At 37.8% G+C, this 22,775-nt stretch overlaps 1 protein-coding gene across 9 annotated transcripts in view; it reads right to left on the bottom strand.

Moving 5' to 3' along the window:
• Nucleotides 1-22,775, bottom strand: part of PTK2 (protein tyrosine kinase 2) — a 439,876-nt gene that overhangs the window by 32,215 nt on the left and 384,886 nt on the right. For all 9 annotated transcript variants that reach the window (XM_069081220.1, XM_069081223.1, XM_069081221.1 and 6 more), the window contains 3 exons: nt 22,328-22,414; nt 18,931-19,068; nt 17,129-17,260 (listed from right to left, as the gene is read on the bottom strand). In XM_069081220.1, coding sequence (XP_068937321.1) covers nt 17,129-17,260; nt 18,931-19,068; nt 22,328-22,414 — 357 coding nt within the window. The remainder of the gene's footprint in view (nt 1-17,128; nt 17,261-18,930; nt 19,069-22,327; nt 22,415-22,775) is intronic.

Below are 22,775 nucleotides of genomic sequence, written 5' to 3'. Positions count from 1 at the left end.
CTCACCATTCAATAAAAACTGCTGGGAGAACTGCAAAGCGGGCTGGCAGAAAGAATCATTCAATATTTCACAACATATGCCAAGGGAAGTGTCAAATGAATACATGACTTAGACATAAAGGGGGACATCATTAAAAAATTACAGGAGATAGGAAGAAATTACCTTTTTAGATCTATGGATTTATATAGTTCACAACCAAAGACAGAGAGGGTCACAAAAGATAAAACATACAATTTTGATTATATAAAGTTAAAAAGGTAAAATGAGAAAGAAAGCAGATAAATGGGAAAAAGAAAAACTTTGCAGTGTTTCTTTAATATCATTTCCAAAATATATAGGGAAATGATTCATATTTATAAGAATAAGTCATTCCCCAATTAGTCAATAGCCAAAGGATAGAAAGAGGCAGTTTTCAGAGGAAGAAATCTAATCTATCAATAGTCAATTGAAAAAATACTCTAAAATTGCTAATTAAAACAATTTTAAGTTTCCACCTCAGACTCATAGGATTGGCAATGCTGACAATATAGGATAATAATAAATGCAAGATGATCTGCAGAAAACCAACACTGTGCCCCCCTCTACCCCCAAAGCCAAACCAGGTATTTTACTACACTGTTCGTGGAGCTGTGAATTGGTTAAACCATTCTGGAAAGCAATTTGGAACTATACCCAAAAAGTTACTTAAACTGTGCATACCCTTTGACCCAGAGATACCATTGCTATATCTAGAGCCCAAAAGAGATTAAAGAAGAAAAGAAAATATGTAGAAAGAATATTTATTGCAGTTCTTTTCTTTTTTCTTTTATTTGATGGACCTAAAGGTTGTCTATCCCTTGGGAAATAGTTGAGCAAATTATGGTTCATGAATGTAATGGAAAACTATTGTGCTGGAAGAAATGGCGAACAGTTGGTTTTGAAAAACCTCCAAGACTTAAAGAACTGATGCTAGGATCAGGACAACAGTTTATACAATAACACTAAAAATAAGCAGCTCTGAAAGACTTAAGAACTCTGATCAGCGCAATGACCAACCATGATCCAAGAGCACCAATGATGAAACATGATATACATATATTCTGAAGGAGCAGTGATGGATCTAGCATGCAAACTGAGACACACTTTTTTGGGGTCATGGTCAATATGGGAATTACTTTTGCTTGAATATGCCTATTTGTTAAAAGGGTTTTGTTTTTCTTTTCTTTTTTCTTAATGGGAGGGGGAAGGTATGAAGGAGAAAAAATAGACTTTTGTCAATTGAAAAATTAAAAAAAAACAACCAACCAACCAAAACCAAACAATCTCCTCTAGGACAGGAGCGGTTAATTTCTGTCTTTGCATCTTTAGTACCTAGCACAATGCCTGGCATGTGGCAGGTACTCAACAAATGTCTGTTGATTGGAAAAAAACAAAACAAACCACTCTCCCCAAATCTAGGGTCTATTCATATGACTGTGCCCAGGCTTTCCTTCCTCTGTTATGATATGTAATGCTATGTTACCACTATAAGAGTGGTTTCTTTCTCCCAGGCTTCTGTCGTTTCTAGTTCAACCATCAGTTCTTCCTTATTGGTTGGATAAAGTACAGAACTTCAGTTTCCCTTGTTGCTTCCTCCACATCCATCTTTTAAAGGATGAAATTATCATTAAGGCATATCATAAAAGGCAGCTATACTGCCTTTGGCAGAACGAGTATGGTTAACTGATAACCAGAAAAGAGAAGCTGTTCTTAACGAAAATGTTCCAAGTTTTCAACCTGTCTTCTGCACTCCTCAATTTCTCCTTCTGTCAGGAGGGTTTCAGGTACATCCCTGGGCAAGTCATTTAACCTCTGCTTCTCCTCTTCTTCAATTGCAGCATTACTCCTTCCTAGTTCTCCTTCCATCTGATCGATCCTTCTCAATCTCTTGTTGGATTTTCATTCAAGTTGAGGCCACTAACCATGGGTACCCCACAATGTTCTGTCCTAGGACTGCTTCTCTCTCCATGCTATTTCATCTGGTGATTTCATCAGCTTTTCTGGATTTAATTATCATCTCAAAGTTGATGATTTTCGAATTTATTTTTTCAGTCCTCTCAGCTGACCTCCAATGCCATATTTCCAACTGCCTTTCAGCTATGTTGAACTGGATATTCCACAGACATCTTAAACTCAACAGGCTCAAAACTGAACTTCTTATCTTTTCTCCTCTACCTAACTTCCCTATTACTGTGGAAGGTGGTACCACCCTCTCAGTCATCAGGCCTGTAACTTGGATATTTACCTTGACTCCTTACTCTTTTCTTAACTCTACATAACCAACCTGTTGCCAAGGCCCCTTGATTTTACCTTTCTACCATCTTTCTATATCCTACTTTCTCTTTCTTTTCTGACACTCCCACCCCCTGGTGCAGGCCCTCATCATCTCACACCTGGACTATTGCAATAGCCTGGCTGATGGGTCTCCCTACCACATGTCTCTCTTCATTCTAGTCCATCCCCTATTTAGTTGTCAAAGTGATTTTCCTAAAGCACAAGTCTGAACATGTCAGCTTCCTACTCAATAAACTTCAGTGGTTCCTGAGAGCGTCCAGAATCAAATACAAAATCCTCTGTTAGGCCTTTAAAGCCTTTCATGCCCTGCTCCCCAGCCTATATTCTTTGACCCAGTGACACTGGCCTCCTGGTCATCCTTTGTACAACACACTCCTGATTCTAGGCATTTTCATCGACCGTGTGCCATGTCTGGAATGTTCTGTCTCCTGGTTTCCTGTGAGTTCCACAGAAAATATCATTTTTAAAGAAATCTTTTCCCAAATCCCCCTGAATTCTAGTACCTCCTTCGTTTGATTACTTCCACTGTATCTCCATAAAGCTTGACTGTTCATCGTGGCTTGAATGCTATTTCCCTCATTAGGTCGTGAGTTCCTTGAGAGCAGGGCCTGTTTTTTACTTCTCTTTTTAGCACAGTTCTTCAAACAAAGGAGGCATTTACTAAATTGTTGACTGACCACTGTTTAGACAGAGCAGGGTCAAGGTGACTTCATTACCTCTTTCTCAAACAGCCAGGATATTAGATTCTTCATTGAAGAGCAGATTTATGGTATAGTTTGAATAAGGGAAAAGATTTAGGATGCCACCAGAGGAGGCAAACTATTACAGGTATAGAGAGAACACAGCTGGGAAAATGGTTCAGAGGAAACCTAGGTAAGTTGAGTTCTGAGCAGAATGAGAGAGATGTAGAATAAGAGCCAGAAGACTGTTACAGGAAATCTACAAGGTTGAGAGGTAATGTGGTTCGCTAGAAAGAGTACTGAATTTGCAATCAGAAGAGCTGAGTTCAACTCCAGGTTCAGTCACTTATTATCTGGGTAAACCGGGGCAAATCACTGTCTCTGGGCTTCAGTTTTCTCATCTGTAAAGGGAGGGACCTGGATTAGGCAATTTCAAAAGCCCTTTTCAACTCTAAATATGCCATCCCACGATTAGTCCAATCCCTCAATTTAATAGAAGAGTATACCAGAGGCCTGAGAGGGGAGCTGACATATGCCAAGTCACTCACAGCTATTTGGTGGTAGAACTCAAACTAGGATTCACGTATACTGACTCCAAGTCCAGTGTTCTTTTATTTCACTAAAGGATTTGTAAGGGGGTGGAGCAGACAAGGGTCAGGAGGCAGCCTTGGGGTGTCTGTGAAGGGATTAGAAACAGAGCAGATCTGGACCTTGTGCTGTACTTCTGTTGGAAGCCACAACTGAGTTCTAAGGGATGGGGGAGGCACAGTCAAAATAACTAGAAGATGAGGCAACTCTGGCCATGGCACTGAGGATTTAATACAGGGGCTGATGCTGGAGGGGGCTGTCTAGTAAGGAAGAGATTTGCTATGATTACTTCATAAGCATTCTCTGAATGCCTGTTTTGTTCAAAGGGTTGTGTGAATTAGGCACTGGTGGAAAGAAAGAGAAAAAGAGAGTATGACAGAAATAAAAAATGGGCTCTGGCTGTAGGGATGGGGAGAAAGGGAGAATGGAACTGAGATGAAAATTTGTTGGAAAGGAGAAAGCAGCAGGATCTGGCGACAGTTAGTCATGAATTCAAGAACAGAATCCGCACCCTCTCACTGCCAGCCTTTTAGCACTCACTCTAACTCCCTGTCTCTTGGCATGCATCCTTCATTCACACTGGTTTTGTCTGCTGTGTGAGGAAAATGCCTGAATAATTCCATTCCAAGAACATATAAAGCAAATCTATTTCAGATGAAAGAGGCCTTTCTCAGTCCAAAAATTAAAATTCCATTTTAAGCAAAGCAAATACATTAAAAGATGACATAAAAACAAGATAAGCAAAGCTATGCATGCTATTTCTTCTCTAGCTGTCTGGGAGCAAATAAAATACTATATATAGATTACTGTTCCAAACAATGGTGTGATGAACTGAGCTTATTACTGAGAAGCAGACAGCTCAGGGTGGTGGGAGAGACCTTGGACAGTTTAAGAATTGGGTCTGAATCCTGTCTTTATGAAATACTAGCTTTGTGACAAGTTTTCTGAGCTTTACTTTCTCATCTGTAAAATGGGGATAGCAAAAGTAAAAATGGGGACAGCAAAGGATTACCAACATTACAGGGAGGTTGTAAGGAAAATGCTTTGTAAATCATAAGTCCGATATATAAATGGAAGTATTCTTATTATTCTTTATTAGACCTAATAAACGTATTATAGAAAAGTACCCTATTTCCTCACTGCCAAACCAAGAAATCACAAAATAAGTATTACTGGAGAATCCCAGCTGCTTAAAAACACATCTACCTCTGGGGAGGTCATTTTAAAGCTTGAAATGCTGACTTTCTCACATTTTTACATGTCATTCCATTCAGTAACAGCAATGAGATTGGCTTTAGAAAGCCATTATATTTACAGAACAAAATTCTTGAGCGCTGATGTTATTTCCTACAGGGGTAAAAATGTACTTCAAACCTGTATTGAGATCATCTAAGGGTTGATTTCTATGTAGGAGTCTGAATTTAGGAGTCAACTGGAGCAATGTGGTTGCTTTGGCTATCCGTTATAGTGTTAGACCCACATAATAAAGGCTTTAGTAAAGTCTGGGATCAAATCACTAATTCTCTATGTGGCCTTGACCAACAACAATAACAAAATGACTCACATTTGTACATTACAAAGTATTTCTGAGGACAAAAACTTATTTGACTGAGGGGGGAAACTAGAGGGTAGAGCAGTTAAATTGGTTGCACTTGATGGTCACACAGAGAGTGATGGAGCTGGGAAATGAACCTATGTCTAGCTGATTGCTCTTTTTGCTATATCACATACTCTAAACCTCAGTTTCCCCTTCTGTAGAATGAGGGAGTTAGACTCGGGGTGGGAAACTTGCAGCCTCAAGACCACATGTGGTCTTCTAGTTTCTCGGGTGTGGCCTTTTGATTGAGTCCTAGTTTTATAGAACAAATCCTTTTATTAATGGGTTTTGTTCTGTGAAGTTTGGATTCAGTCAGAGGGCTGCACTTAAGGACCTAGAGGGACACATGTGGCTTCAAGGCTGTAGGTTCCCCACTCCTGGACTAGATGATATCTAATATCTGAATACTTTTGACTTAAGAAATCAAATCCTTAAAAAGAAAATTCGGTCTTTTCTGAATTTTGAAAATTCGGTCACTTTCCAGGGTGGCTAGGGGATCAATTTAAATAAAGGTTGGAAAAGCACTGTGAAAGGTCAAAAATGCACATAAACACAAAGAAGCCTTATTGTTGCTCATCACAACCACTGGGATGGGAGTTTGATTAACCAAAATGAACCATGCTGTTCTGCCTATACTCTTCAGCCTCTGAACATCAGTACAATCCATCTTATGGCTTGAACCCACTCCCTTCCTTTAGAAACCCTTCTCATCTGAAGCTCAGCTCAGTTGCCAGGTCTACTTTTTCCCTTCAGTTGATTTGTCCTTTGTCCATATCAAATTTTATCTTGTAACATCAACCAAACAATCAACCAACAAGCACATACTCTGTACCTTTTATTTGTAAGGCACTGTTCTAGGTGTGAGGAATATAAATACAATTAATGGAACAATCTTTACAAAAAACTTAGGCTCTAAAAGACATATAAAACCACATACTGAATAAACACAAGGTTGATAAATAGAAAGTTATTTGAGAGAGAGGATAATAGCAATTGAGCAGATCAAGAAAGATTTCATAGTGAAGCTGATACTTGAGCTGCATCTTGAAAGAAGAGAGTAAAGGCATGAGGTAAGGAGGGAGAAAAGAGATGGTGCATCAAGTGTAAGGAAAAGAGAGGTCAGTTTGAATAAATCACAGGATGAGTATACAGTGAGGCCGCAAAGACGGGATGGGACAAGGCTGTGAAGAGCTTTAAAAGTGAAACAGAATAGTTTCTGTCTAATTCTAGAGGCAACAGGAAGTCATCAGAGTTTACTGAGTAGGGAAGTAATATGATTAAATCTGACTTAAGGAAAAAAACACTTTGGTAGAAGCTTGTAAGATGAACTGGAATCTGAGGGACTTGAGACAGGGAGAATAAATAGGAAATCATTGCAATAATATATACAAGAAGCGCTGAGTGTCTGAACAATCATGGTAGCTATGTAAGTAGTTGTGTACTGTAGAGAAAAAGTTGTGCCCAGCTGAGGAAAGAGCACTGGACCTGGAGTCGGAGGGCCCAACTGTGAATGCCCCTCTGAACACTACTTACTACCTCTGAGACCCAGAGGGAATCACGTCCCATCTGTGAGCCTCAGTTTCCTCAAATGTAAAATGAAGAAGTTAAACTTGATGACCTCTAAAGTCCTTAACCTATGATTCTATGAAGATAATCTCTAAATGTCATTTCTACCTCCAATAACAATTCTGTGATTTGATCTATTTCTATGCAGGCATGACTGCATAGCCATTTGAAGATATGTGAGAAACTCAGTCTAAATATTACACAAATCCCTTTCAAGGAGGAAATACAACATGCCGAAAACTACTTTTGAAAGCCCATTAAATGAAGGAGACCAACTGCATACAAGGCACTGAACAATCTAGTAAGAACTCTGCATAGCTAGCTCAGTCTGTGGAATTCAATACAATCCAAAAATAAAGCAAATCCATTCTATTTCAGAAACATTTTTAAGTGCCCATCTAGCTCTCTGAAGAACTCTGTGCTATGTGGTGGACATTGTGCTAATAATTGCTACAGATCAAAGATAACTATGAAGACAGAGGTCATGTTTCAGACTGCACTGTGGAAGTGCTACACAAAACCATGGATTTCCACTGTTGGCAGAGATATGAAAAATATTCATTGTATTCTGCTTACTGATGAACAATTCATGGATTGATATAAAAAACACCAAATTAAAAAGGTCAGGGTGTCTCCTGAGAGGCTGGCCAAGTTTGGTGCCAACAGGATATCAAACTTCTAACAAAACTGAAGAATTATAAAACAGTACCTAAACCCCATATTCCAGGTGTTCTTAACCTTTCTGTCATGGATCCCTTTGGCAGTCTGGTGAAGCCTATTGATTCACCAGAATAACGTTTTTAGATGAATAAAGTAAAATACATAGTGTTACAAAGGAAATCATTACATTGAAATACAGTTATCAAGGGGTAAAAAACAAATTTATTCATCAGCTTAAGAACCCTATACATATATATCACCCTAGACCATGACTGAAAACACCAAAAGTATTTTAAGAAGTTTAATATTATCTCTAAGATGCAGTTATTAATAAAATATTCTTGTGTATTGTATAGATTTATAATTTCTGGAGTGAGGGTATTTCCTCCACTGAAGCAGACTGCAGCCCCTGTATCAATCAACAAGCATTTAATTAACCCCTACCACAAACCAGGCACTATGCTTAGTGCTAGGGACATAAATACAAAAGGTACTCCCTGCCTTAAGGATCTTATGGTTCACTAAGGTAGACAACATATACATAAATAAGTAAATATAGGATGTATACAAAATAAACATTAAGAGTTTGTGTAAAGTGGACAACTAACACAATCAAGGAAAAACAAGGAAGGACTACTGGAAATGATGCCCCTTAAGTTGTGCTCTGAAGGGAGGCAGGAGTTCCAAGAAGAAGTAGTGAAGAAGGTCAGGGGAGAGTTTATGCAAGGGGACAGAGGCAGGAGACGGAATGTCATGTACAGCAAAGAACAAGTAAGCCAGTTTGACTGAAGTGTAAACTATGTGAGGAAGAGTGATGTGAAATCAGCCTGAAATGGCAGACTGGAGACAGACTGTCAAGATCTTAAATGCCAAACAGAAAAACTTTGCATTTTATTCTAAGGACAATGACGATTCTTGAACAGAGGAGTGATGGTCAGAATTTTGCTTTAGGAAAATTCCTTTCACAACTGTTTGGAGGGTGGCGTGGAGAAGGTACAGACTACAGGCAGGGAAGATTAATGTCAGAGCCGTCAGCAAGCTACTGGCACAGTCCAGGTTAGAGGTGAAGAGGGCCTGCAGCAAAGTGATTGTGTTGTTTCACGGGTTGATCTCAATGTGTGCAGCATTCTCCTGCCTCATCTCTGCCTCTTGACTTCCCTGACTTCCTTCAGAGACAAAGGGGCAGAAAGAGACAGAGGCAGAAAACAGAATAGGAAAGGGAGAGGGAGGGAGAGAGAAAGATAGAGACAGAGAGATAGAGACAGAAAGAATGGGGTATAAAAACAAGTATAAAAATAGAGGAGGGCTGCAGACATAGCCTTGGGGTCCATTGATGATGAACTCATAAAGCAGACTAAAGGAAGGAAATGGGCCACGGTAGAACAGTGTCATGAAAACTCAGGGAGGAGAGTATAGAGAAAGAAGGGGTTGGTCAACATTGTCAAATACTGCAGGGACATCAAGAAGGAAAGGGACTGAGAAAAGGTCACTGGATTTAATAAATAAAGAGACCATTGCAAAGGCCATTCTCTAACAGGTAAATAGTCAAAGGATATTAACAGTTAGTTAAAAAAAAATACAAACAAATAACCATATGAGGGAATGCTCCAAATAATAAAAGAAAGATAAATAAATCAAAACAAGCCTGAGGTTTCATCTCACACTCAGAAAATTGGTAAAGACAAGAGAGGAACAAGTAATGGTATAGGGATTGTGGAAAGGCAGGCACAACAATGTCTTGTTGTTGGAGCAATGAATTGGTACAATTATTCTGGAAAGCAATTTGGAATTATACAAATATAGTGACTAAAACGTCCAAAGACTTTGACCCAGAGACTCTATTGCTAGGCATATATCCCAAGTTGATCTTGGACAAAAAGAAAGACTCCATAAAGCACCAAAATATTTATAAAAGCATTCTTTGTGACAGCAAAGACATGAAAACAAAGTAGATGTTCATCAACTAGGAACTGGCTAAACAAATTTTGGCACATAAATTTAATGTAACATCATTGTTCTATAAGAAATGACAAAAGTTATGAAGACAGAGAAACATGTAAAGATTTATAAGAACTGATTCAAAGTGACATAAGCAGAGCTGGGAAAAACAGTTATAAACGACTACAGCGATATATTATAAAATTAAAAGGTCCAAGACTGATTGCAAAGAAGAGACATGACAAAACTCATCTTTTCACTTTTTTGAACATAGTATACAACATCAGATTTCTTCAATGTGCTGAATGGTTTTTACTAATTTTTCCCTCTTCTTTCTCCTCAAAATAAAAAAAAATTCTTTGATATACAAAAGATATAAATAAAAATATATTTGAAAGGAGACCATTAGAGACTTTGGAGACAGAAATTTCAGTCCAGTGGTGAGGACAGAAGCCAGACTGCACAGGGTTGAGAAATGAGTGGGAGAAGAGAACCTGGAAACAATGAGTGTAGACAACTTTTTCTAGTAGTCTGGCTGTGAAGAGTGGTTGATAAAGGATATAATTTTGAAGGGATAGTAGGATCAAATAAGGGTTGTTGTTTTTTTAAAATGTGGATGTTCTAGGAATCCTTGTAGGCAGCAGGAAGGTAGCAAGTGTATAATCAAAAGTTGAAAATTAGGGAGAAAGAATGATCAATGGCAAGTCCTGGGAGGAAATGGCAAGGGAAAGGGCCATCTCATTCTCCAAGATTGGAGCAAAGAATGGGGAGGGGTGATATTAGATTTATTTTAAGAGTGATACTGTGGGAGAGGGAGCTTTAGAGAAATGGACTTAATTTTATAGTGAAATATGAGGTAAGATCTTCTGCTGACATGGGGGTGATAGGAGAAAAGTGGTAGAAATGATGGCTTGAAAAGAGAATGGAATAGCCAGTGTGCATAGTGCAAAACAGTTAATTAGTGAAGAGTTAAATTAATGATGTATAGCAATGAATGACTAGTTGAGATTGGATAACATAAATATGTAGTAAATCCAGGTTAGCAGTACTGTGGGATTTCCTCCAGTGGTGTTAAATAAGAATGAAGAAGATGGATGGTGAAAGCAATCTAGTGGTGGAATCTGGAAAAGGAGACTGATGACAGCTAATAGGGCAAGGGATTTGAGGCTGAGGACAATGCCAAGTTCAAATGGTTAACTGGTTAAGACTTTGAAGAGAGGAAAGTGAGTCAATAAAATGATGGTTTGGAAAGCAGGAATGAATTAAGTGAATATAAGTTGCACTGAGATTGGGGAATAGGTCAGGAAAAAGGCACTGGAGAGACAGACAGTTAAGGTCAGATAAGAGGAATGTCAGAATTTTGGACTGTGGAGGTTAGAATGCTTGTGTGTGAGGACTAGATCAAGGGTTTGATAATGGTTTGTGTTTAGGCTGTGACATATTACCATTGAGGAGTTGTGCAGGAAAAGCAGTGTAAAGAATATTATCAGGAAGATTAGGAACAGAAAATATGAACAAGTCATGTAACGAGAGTGAGTGATGACTAATGGCCAGCTCAAAAGATTCACTCGTATTTTGTACAAAGGTGTAGATGGGCTATGACTGTGCCACTGGCAGTACCTACACTGATGAAATCACAGAAACAAAGCTAAAATATGGATTTTTCCTACTTGGACTAGATTGACCCTACCAAACTAAAGGGAATAGTAATATTTTGACTGACAGCACCGTTTTTTTTTTTTTTTAAACCACTAACTATATGAAAGGTACAACATGCTTACTACCAAAAACGGTAAAATAGGCTTATTACCAAAAGGGTTACACAAAATGGCTTGAAGTCCCTTCTAGGGATAATGGTCTTAAAAAGTTGTTATGGCTGAAAAATTCATTACTTTGTGGCCAACCTGGTGGAGCAGTTTTACAAAGTTAGCTAGGCCAGGCTTCAGACAAGGGACATATAGCCTAACACTGGGTGTATATTTGGAAGCTTCACAGTCTGGAAACACTAGTCAGAGACTTGTGTTGAGAACCCAGTCAACTCTGTGTCATAGTGAGGATTACTTTAGATTGTAGGTATGCAGGAAATAGATGACAGCTGTATCACCGAGCACAAATGCAAAGAATCTTAGAGTTGTAAAGGATCTCAGTGATATTGTTATCTTATTCCACCCTTTCCTGAAACCTGAATCACTTTACACAACATACTCTCAAAGCACTCACTTGACCTCTGCTTTAACAATTTTGAAGAAAGGAAACTCTCCACCTACAGAGAGAGTTCTAATTGTCAGGAAGTGCCTCCTTATATAGAACCGAAATCTGTCTCACTGTAATATCTTTTCTCTGATCCTAGTTCTGTCTTCTGGGACCAATCAGAATGTCTAATTCTTCCTTTCACAGGACAGACTTTGAAATATCTGAAGGCAGTCATTTTAGTTCCCAAGGCTAACTCAGTTCCAGCTCTCTTCTTCCCCCATAAGCTTTTACTGAGGCTATCTCATCCCAGACATTCTCTATTTTGTCAATGATCCTACTAAAATGTGGCACCCAGAGTTGGTACAAAACTTGAGAGGGGGTTGGATTAGGGAATAGTAAATAATAGTATGGAATATTACACCTCCCATGCTCTGGACACTATGATTCTATTAATGCAGCTTAAGGACATGTTGGGTTTTTCTTTTTTTGGCTCCCACACTACCGGTTCACTTTGTTTACAGTCACTGAGGCCTTCAGGTCTTATTTACATAGATTGTGGTCTAACCACTTTCACAGAGTTTATCAGTCCTTGCCTTAAGGGATTTTATCATTTAGTAGAAAAACCAATCTAACATTTGTAAAGCCCCAACTGGGATAGCAAAATAAATGCATTACTTAATGTGTGTTTTTGCAGACTGATTATTTGACATTGTTTAAAACTCAGGAACTTGCAGATAAACAACCTTTTATAACTTCCATGATAATGGAAGGCATGAGGTAGGGGATGAGACAAAGATTAGTTCAGGGGCCACTCTATACTTACAGAGCATCTCTGCCAATGGTGTCAAATTGGGGAGCAGAAAGAATGAGGTTCACATATAGGCTCAGCTTTCTTGTGTGACAAGAAGGAAGTCACTTAATTTTCTTAGCCTCAGTTCCTTCATTTGACAAATAGAAAGAATGCAATATGACTCAACAGATATTAATTACGTGCCTTTTATGGAACAAGTCACTGTACTGTGTGCTGGGATTACAAAGTGATAAAGTTTTTGCCCTCGAGGACCTAATATTGTCTTAGGTGGGGGGGAGGATCACAGGACAATAGATTGAGAGCTTTGAAGTCATGGAGTCCTGCCTTATCACTTACAGCTGAGGAAAGTGAGACCAGAGAAGCTAAGTGACTTGCCCAGAATCACACAGCTAATACAAATGTCTGAGGTGGGATTTGCACTCAGATCTTCTGGTCTCCTAGTCCAGCAATCTATCCACTATAGAATGGTGCCTGTCAGATGGGCAGATTGAACAAAGGAGAGGCACAGACAAAGTGCTTTAGGAAACTGTAAAGTTTTATATAAATGGTTTTATATATTAGCAGCCTGTATAATAATGGAAGGTTTGGGATAGAGGTGATTTACACAGGAGGACAAGGGTGCCCACAGCTCTTGGACATTTCACAGTATGGGTTTCCCCTGTACTAGAACAGATGCTAGCTCCTCTGTGCCTCAGTGGAAGGTTTGTTATAAACTGCTGTGGTCCCTCAAACATTCATCATCTAGCGAGGGGGTCTTTTGAAATATTAGCTAGGCTGGACTCTGAATAATAAACAGAGGAGCTGTGAAGGTACATGGAACTTTCCTAGTTGGTAAGGCCTACTAGTGGTGAAAAGTCTTTTACAAGCTCAGAATCCTCTTCACACCAAGATGATGGTGCTCTGCTCATTAAAAAAGCCCCTTAGGAGAGGTGCTCAACAATGACATGCAAACAAAAGAACAAACTAAGGAAAAGGGGACACACACAGGGCAAAAAAGGATTTCACTTCTTGGTCCTCTGCTTTATCTCCCAACCAAGACTTCTCTCTCTACTTTCAACCCTTCTCTTTCTTGACTTCTCTGTAAGCAACTTGGCACTGTTCACTCTCTTCTCCTGGAGAGTCTGTTCTCTCCCAAATTTCCTGACACTGTTCTCCTAACTATCTGGCTGTTCTTCCTCAGTGTCCTTTATTGGATCATTATCTGGTGAGGGCCTCTTGAAATTTAGCTAGGCTGAGCTTTAGATGACAAACAGATACGGCTATGAAGAGCTTTAAGTGACAGGAGTTTAAATTTGTTCCTAGAGGTAACAGGAACATTCCAATCTATATTTCAGCAAAATTACTGGCAGATTTGTGAAAGATGGCCCAGAGTGAGGAAAGACTCAAGGCAAGATGACCAGTTATGAGATGATTACAACAAGTCATGCAAGAAAGTGATAAGGACTGGGGTGGCGAGGTGGCACAGTGAATAGAGCACCAGCCCTGGAGTAAGGAGGACTTGAGTTCAAATCCGGCCTCACTTAACACAAAAAAACTAGCTGTGTGACCTTGGCAAGTCACTTAACCCCAACTGCCCTCCAAAAAGCAAAAAAAAAAAAAAAGTAACAAGGACTGGAACTGAGGTGGAGGCTGTATAAGTAGAGAGAAGAAAGAAGCTCTGGGGAAAGAAATGAAAAGATTTGTAAAGTGATTGGGCATATGGGGTAACACTGAGAAATGAGGATGAATCAGGGTTGTGAGCCTAGAAGGCCAGAAGATGGTGCCTTTGATAGAAAGAATTAAGTTCATAAACAGGGTGAGTAGGGGGAGAGCCCCACATGTTGAGCTTGAGGTTTCTACAGGACATCTAGGTTGAAAAATATACTAGGTAATGAAAATGTAGATTGGGGGCTCAGGAGAGAGCATGAGGCTGAATTGATAGATGTGGGAATCATTTGCATTGAGATGATAAATGAACCTAGAGAAGTTGACAAGATTTCTAAGTGAGACAATATAGCAAGAAAGGAGAGCCCTGTTAGGGCAGAGGCTTGGGGTATACTCAATACTGTGAAGGCCTGACATGGATAAAGATCCAAAGGAAAGAGAATAGTAGTGAGGCAGGTAAAAAGAGGAGCATTGTCACAAAGCCTCAGAGAAAAAACAGCATCCAGGAAGTTGTCAATCATGTCAAATAGTTATAAAAGGTGACGACTGAGATAAGGACAGTAAATTAGTAGAGGAAATACAGGCAAACTCAACATCCAGAACCGAATTCATCATCTTCTCCCTTCTAACGCACCTCTCTTTAGGACTTGCCTATTCTGCCAAGGGTACCACATCCTTACCGTAATTCAAATTTACAACCTCAAAGTTATTTTCTACTTTTCACTCTCATTCACCCCATATATTTAATCAACTGTCAAATTTTGCCATTTCTTTTTCCACAACATCTCTCAGACGTGTCCTCTTCCATCCAATCACAGAGCTGGCCCCTTTCTTCAGGTCCTCATTATGTCTAGCTTCAGGACTTGATGCTTCTTATCCCACATATCAACTAGCTGCCTAATTTTGTTGTTTATAGCTCCACATTTCTCACATCCACCTGCTGATCTCCACTCAGTCACCACTCTAGCCTAGGCCCTCATCACTTCTCCTCTGGACTATCACAATAGCCTTATAACTGGTCTCCCTGCCTCAAGTCTCCCCCATTATCCACACAATCACCCACTGAAGTGATTTTCCTAAGTCTTGACTCTGACCATGTCACTCTAGTATTTAACGTACTTTAGCACCTATTACCGGTAGGCTCAAATATGCAATACTCTATTTGGCATTTAAAACACTTTGCAACCTGTCTCTAACCTACCTTTCCAAATTTGTTATATGTTATTCCCCTCCCCACACTGTACAATTCGGTCAATTATATATATTCCTGTCTCCCCAAGTTCTATTACATCTCCACTGTTTACCATGGTTCCTAGCATATGCAGAGCAGGCACTCTATAAATGTCTGTCTGTTCATTCACTGACTGGTTATACCTAGAGGCAGTACAAAGCTGTGGAAATAGCCTTGTTGTGTATACCATGCTCTCTGTCTGTGTTTCAGTTTCCTCATTTGTAAAATGGACACAATTATGTGTACTACTTACCTCATACGGAGGCTAAGAGAAAAGCAAGGCTTTGTAAATCTTCGAAAGTAATGCCAATTTGCCAACTCCTACAAAAGGTCATTTCTGATCCCTCCATTTTTAAATATTCTTTCTCCTCTAAAATGACTATGGTGCTCTGAATATACTTTGCATATAGTTGCTGGCACATATGAAAACTCCTTGAGGGCAGGAACTGTTTTATTTTTGTTTTTCCATAACCATTATTCAGCATAACGCCTTGCACACAGAAAGAATGCTTAATAAGTATTTACTGAATCAAACCAAATTGGTTTTGTTTAACTGCTTTTCCCTTGTCATAAGAGATTTAATTGGAAAGGAATATAGCAGGAAGCAAATGATGTAAAAAAAAAAAGGCATCAGCAAAACTTAAAAAAATAAAAGTAATGAAAACAATAATTAATTTTACCTAATAAGCACAGATCATCAATTTCATAAAAGTAATATTTGTGTTACAATTTTACCAGTGTTTCAAATGAAGATAACATATATCACACACAAAAAGAAAAATATCAAAATGAACACGGAGAACAAGAGATAGAAAGGTACTATAGGGCTGGCAAAAAGTCTTAGTTTTCAAAAAGTAAAGAGAAGAGTGTTTATAGGCCACTGAGACTGACTTTGACTACTGGCAAAATTTTTAGAACATATTTCTAAAAAGAGGATCTGTGAATGTCTAGGAAAGGAAATGGTCATGCAAACAACCTGCATACTTTCATTGTGGACATACCAGACCACCCTCAGTTCCTTTTCTAACAGGGAAATTCTATGGATATAGTTGACCTAGACTTTAGCTTTCAGAAAAGAAAAAGTCTCTCTTTCTGTCCTTGTAATCAAGGTATGGAGATATGAACCAGGTGGGGAAAAAGGTATAGTTAGACAGAAGTTTATCTGGAAAAAATTTAGGGGTTTCAATGGACTGTAAGCTCATTATGAGTCAACAGTGACATGGCAACCCCCCTAAAAGCTAATATAATCTTAGGCTGCTATTGTGAACAGACTAAGGGAGGTGATCATCTTACTGTACTAGATGGCAACCAGAGTACTGTGTTGAGTTATGTGTGCCACATTTTAAGAAAGATATTGACGATCTGGAAAGAGTCCAGAGGAAGGCAATCAGGATGGAGTAAGATCTTGAGACAATGCCACATGAGGGTCAATGGAAGGAAATGGGACTGTTTAGCTTGAAGAAGAGAGCACCTAGGCAATATAAGAGAGTCCTCTTCAAACATATGCAGGGCTGCCATACAGAATAGGGATTAGATCTGTTCTGAAGTGTTCTGTTGCATTAATAAGTCTCATAGAATCTGAGCTGGACAGGATCTCAGAGGTCCTTTATTACATTTGAAAAGGAATCCCCACTACAACACCCATGAAAAATGGCCATCCAGTTTATGTCTGAAGACCTCCAGTGATGACTAAACCACTATTTTCCAAGGCACTTGTTGGTAACTTGAAGTTTTAGGAAGCATTTCCTTCCTCAGAGAGGAAATGTGCAATTTCTCTACCTGTTAGTCTCAGTTCTGCTTTCTTGGGCCAAGTGCAAGAGATCACATCCTTACAACAGGTAAGAATCTATCACTGTTGAGCAGGGTTTTCATAGCTGTGAGAATTATCGTTCTCTGAATGCAATTACCAAAAATCTCTCCTCCTTCTCAAGCCAACGTTGATCTTCTTCCATTTCCTGCTGCTGCCGTATCAATCTCTCTTCCATAAGATGTGCTGGAAGGACTTGGCCTAATCCCCTCATGTCCAATGTAGCAGAGTCCTAAATGATGAGAAAAAGCAAAGTCCATACCTTCATTATTCAGATCTGTTCTCTGTACCACTGGTACATTTTTTCAACGACTTTCAAGGGACACAACAAACTCTTTACATCAATTAAAGTACACAAAACCTTGGATAATCACACATTTGTTCTAGGACGTAACTCTAAAGAGAAGATAATAAATTGTGAATAAAAGAATGATTTGGTAGCAGGAAATGATGATGTTTTATAATTCAAACAAATATTTTAAAATCAACTTTGGGAGATGACATACTTTGGGAGATTGAACATAAAAATCCTGCCCCTCCAAACTGTTTGATTTTGAGCCATCCATTTAATCTCTTTGACCCTCAGTTTTCTCTTCTGCAAAGTGGGAATGATTATCCTTACTGTGCCTTCCTTCATAGGACTGCCATGAAGATCAAATGAAATAATGGGCATAAAACACTCTGTATATGTCAAGGACTATATACTAGTAAGCTATCATTTCAAAGACTGATTTAAAATGTTCTTTAGCTCTGGAAGCCAAAGGAGAACTATAAAGGAAAATGATTATAGGGAGAAGAACAGATCCTCCTGTGAAGTTACAACCTTTGTTCAGATCTCACAAAGTACCTGGTACCGTGGCACTTTAATATACTTTAAATGCAACATACATTATAGCTATCTGTTTTGGTCTTGTCCCCCTACTAGATCAAAATCTCTGTGAGGGCAGCAGACACCATGTCTTCTCTAGTGCTCTGAACAAAAGGGATGGTTAATAAATGCTTGTTGAATGAACAAAGAGCACTGGATCAGAGAAGCTAAGAAAGTTTAGGAATAAGAAAAATGCTTCCTGCCAAGCAGTATAAATGAAGTGGTACTGTCTGCTTCAGAGAGAACAAGAATAATAAGTCTAGGACTGAAGATCTTTTCCTGAAAAGGCCAGTCTCTTGTAGCTATGGTGGGCTTTGTTTCGATGTGTATGGCCTACCATCAAGTTGGTGCTATCCTCTCCAAAAAAGTGAATGAGAGATTACAGAATCTCCCCTCTGCTATTTCTATAAACAATTTTTATAAAACCTTGGAATCAGTCTCTGATTTTGCAAAGAACACTGAAGCATAAAGGATAAAACATTTTTTTCCCTTATATATAGGAAGAGATAAGCCAAATATAGAAAACTGCAGAATTTTTAAGCTCGAAGGGATCTCAGTTAAATTAGTTTTCTATTACTGTACTATAAGAAATAACAAATATGAAGAAATAAGAAGTCAGAAAGGCATAGGAACGCATATGGAGCATAGTGAAGCAAATGGTACAAGGAAAATATATACACAATGGCTACAACAACGGAAATAGAAAAAAAGTTAAACTAAACACTATGTAACTACAAAACCCAAAGCTTGAGAAAAACAGAAAAAAAATGCATCTCTTGCTTTTCATTGTAGAAGTAGAGAACTATGGATGTGAAATATTATATATAGTCACATATGGCTGATGTGTTGGTTTTGCTGATTTTTTTTTCTTTATTTTTTAATTGTTGTTACACAAGATTGTTCATTAGGGAGGATACTGATACAATCCAAAATGAATATAACATAAAAACAAAAGTCAAAAAGCAAAATAAAGATTTTTTTTAAGAAAAAAACAAAATAAAACAAAACGGATTTCCCAAGAAAACTTTATTTACCTCCATGCTGGGCTGCCACATTGATACCTCCTGAGGTCGATGGTTCCAAGACTCTGTTTGGTCCAACAGAGATGCTTGACCAGGATAAATGCTGCCAGCCATGGCTGTTATTCCATGAGAACCAGGATAGCCAGAGACCTGTGAATGAGTTATAGAAGACATTTTAATATTTTTAAAGATCTTGGCTGAGTAGCTTTGACCCATGTAGGGAAGGAAGTGGAAGAAAAAAATGTGACTTACAAACAACCAGAGAAGAAGTAATTTATTATGGAACTGTAAAAAAGTACTCATTTAAAAGGCGAAAAAAATACATTCTTCAGATGAAAATACCATAGGTAGATATAAATATGGCTAAACAACATCTGGCTGCCAGCATGGCCCCAATAACTCTACGAGAAAAACTTTAAAGTAGGACCATAGGATCATAGAGTAAGACCTCAGAGTCCTACCTCATTTTATGGATGAGGAAGTAGAGGTATAGAAAGGTTAAGTGACTTGCCCAGTGTCACACAGCTAGTAAGTATCTGAGACAGGATTTGAACTCAGGTCTTCTTGACTCCAAGTTCAATACAAGTATTCAGAGTTGTAGAGTTCAGTACTCTACAAGTATTCTAGATTAACCCCAAAGCCTGAACAAAGACCAAAGATTCACGAAAAGGCCAATAAAATTTTTCATTTGGAGGAGGCAAATCTAAAGCAGTTTCTTTCCCACAAAGGGCATCAGAAAGAGAAAGAATACTGTCAATATTCTATACATTGGTTCAAGTCCCAGATCTTTATCTTACTAGCTGTAGGAACCTGGGCAAATCACAGTCTCTATGCCTCAATTTCTTCATTTACAAAACAAAGAATATTTACGCTATCTACCTCATAAGTTTGTAAGGACTAAATGAATTGTAAGTAAAATGTCACCTACTCACAAAGTTATAAATATATCAACTATTATGATCAGAATTCCTTAGACTGATGCTGTCAAGCAATTAATAACTAACCACAGAAATATAAAGACCAAAATGCTAGGATTAAGTGAAATAATGTACACCTCAAGCTAGATTTTTTTTTCAGTCTCTTTCTATTGGTTCCTACCCAAGTTCCTACAGGGGTGAAATACAATTATCGTTTCTTCTAAGATGTGTGAATAGTTTCAATTTTATAGAAATCAAGACATAAGTGAAAATATTTTAATGATAAAAATATTACTTCTAAAATGTCACTTTTATCATCATCACTATCATTATCATTTTTTTTGGAAGAAGTAACCTCTTCCTGCCAGAGAATTTTTAGATACTTTTCCAATAAAGAAGTTTCCAATGTTTTATGGCAACATTCCAAATAACACAAATAACTATGGGAAAGGACTCAAATGGCTATTACTCAGTCTAAAAAAGAATATGAAATGTCCCAAAGAAATCTCCTACTTATAAAAATAAAAATGTTCTCAGGAAATCCAAATACCATGCAATGCTTTAGCCTTAAGTGCTTTCCCCCTCCTTTGAACTATTAACCATATTTATTGTTTGTAGTTCTCATTTGATAATTAACACTGTCTTGTGAAATTTCTAATGTTGAGGTGTTATTTAAATACTATATTGTTTTTAAATTTTTCATGTTTGTGTCTTTTCCTCTTTGTAAACCTTAAAATTCAAGAGAAATGTGAACTATTATTGTTTCTTTATCATTTTTAAAAATAATAGCCTTTAAATAACTGAGGTCATTTAAAATTTTACTTCTTTTCAAGCTGTAAAGATTCTCAACTTAGGAGCATCTTCAAGGCTGATGTACCCATTTATTCTTTTGTTTTCCTTCAATTTTGACTTCCTTCCTTTCTTAATCTTCCAGGTTGTTAGTGTTCTCTCCTCTACCTTTACTCACCTGAATTTATATGTTGATTTCCTACCTCCCCTACCTCTCAAAGGAATGTAAATTCCTTAAGGACAGGAACAATTTGGTTTTTGTCTTGTATTCCCAATACTTAATAAATGTTTTTAGAACTTAACTTAATTATCCAAATTATCAAAAGAAACAGTGATTAGAATAGGAAATGATAACCAAGAAGTGTTAATTTTTGGGTGTGGAACTCATCATCCTTACATATAATAATGTTTAACAATAACAGTAAAAACTTAGAGGACTTTGGTTCAAATCCAGATTTGGACAATTCAACAAAGATGTATTAAATATCTTTTATGTTCAAGTCGCTGTTCTAGGGACACAATGATAGCAAAAATGAAACAATCACTGACTTCAAGAAGCTTACGTTCTGTTTACTAGCTATGTGACCATGACCATGACCATGGAAGACCGTTTTAGCTCTGTGAGTATAAATTTCCTCAAATGTAATTAAGATCTCTTTCAGCTCTAAATCTTGTGATCCTGTAATTCTATTCAGCAAATTTCTCATATGAGATGGTACAAAAACACTTACTGAAATTAACATAGGATATATTCAACCAAGCTTTCTTCCTTGTCTATGTGGAAGGGCACTTTAACAGATTAGGAAATGAAATTCCTTTGGCTTGAATGACTTTTCAGAAAGCCATGTTGACTTTTATGTAGTATTACTGTTCTGGGTGATCAGCTAAATGGATTAATAATTTATTTTGTTGAGGGGGGGGGTAGGATGGGGAGGAAAGTTTTAAGATTTTTTATAACTATTAAACTTTATATTCCAATTAACTAGCATTTTATTTTTTCTTTCCCACACCACCATTAGAAAAAGGAAAAAAGTCATTTTGACAAATATGCAGTTAAACAATACTAGTTACCAGGCTGACTACATCCAAAAATGTAAAATTTTGCACCTTGAGATCATTACCTCTATGCCAAGAAGTGTGCAACATGCTTCATTCATTCTCTGGATGGATGGCTAAATTTCTACCCTGTTCATTCTGTAGGCTTCCCTTTATCTTTCTCCATCAAGTATCACTCTTTAAGCTTACTGAGATAGGAATTGCTGTGATCATCATTCTTTTTTGTTACCCAAGACTGACACTACATTAATCCTTTCTAATTCCTAGAGATTTTTCCTATTTGTGACTTCTAAAAATTAAGGGCCTGCCAATTAATTGGTTAACCTAAGGTTTCCATGATCAAGTCTTTTTGAAATGATAGGACTATTATTATTCATTAAATTTATATTTTGCATTATTTTAAGTTTGGCTGGGTACCAGAACTTAAGTCGTAAGTGTCACGTATCTTAACGTGAACATTTGCTATGCATCTCGTGACAATGAAAAACAAAGAGAAGGTAAAAGGTGCATTTCAAATTTACTGACTAGGACCCAAATAACTCAGAAATCCAAAACCTAGAAAAAAGTAAACAAAGATATATGTAATATAACCCCTAAATAGAATTTTCTTCAATGATATGGAGAAATAAAATATTTCATTTTTTTACCTGATAATGATTGGTCTGTACCATATGTTGCGGACTAGGATAAAAGCCTTCACTGGATCTTGGGCTAGGATAACCAGGTCGGCTGGGCTGTGAACAAATTATAAGCAATGGTAAAAAGAGGAATATATTGGTTACTTTAAAAGTCTATTTCTAATCAAATAGCATTTACTGAAGAGACTGTAAAAACATGGCCCTCTAAGTCAAGGAAGTCAATGCAGTATAGGGAAAAGAGTACCTAGAGTCAGAAGACCTGGGTTTGAGTTATGGCCCTGTCACTCTGACTTAGTGAAAACACACCCTTTCTGAGTTTCAGCTTACTTTTTCAAAAAATCTATAAAATGGGGAGAAAATTCTTTCTTTGTTTACCCTTACAGAAGTGATAACATGGATGAAAAACATTTGTAAAAGTGAGGTATTTTGTGTCCTCAGGGTCTAGAATAGTGCCAGG

The sequence above is a fragment of the Petaurus breviceps genome, unplaced genomic scaffold (assembly GCF_028583685.1).
Source record: "Petaurus breviceps papuanus isolate PSGF00001 unplaced genomic scaffold, PetGlider_PUasm1.0 98, whole genome shotgun sequence".
NCBI lineage: Eukaryota > Metazoa > Chordata > Mammalia > Diprotodontia > Petauridae > Petaurus > Petaurus breviceps.
This window is presented reverse-complemented; position numbering and strand designations above follow the sequence as displayed.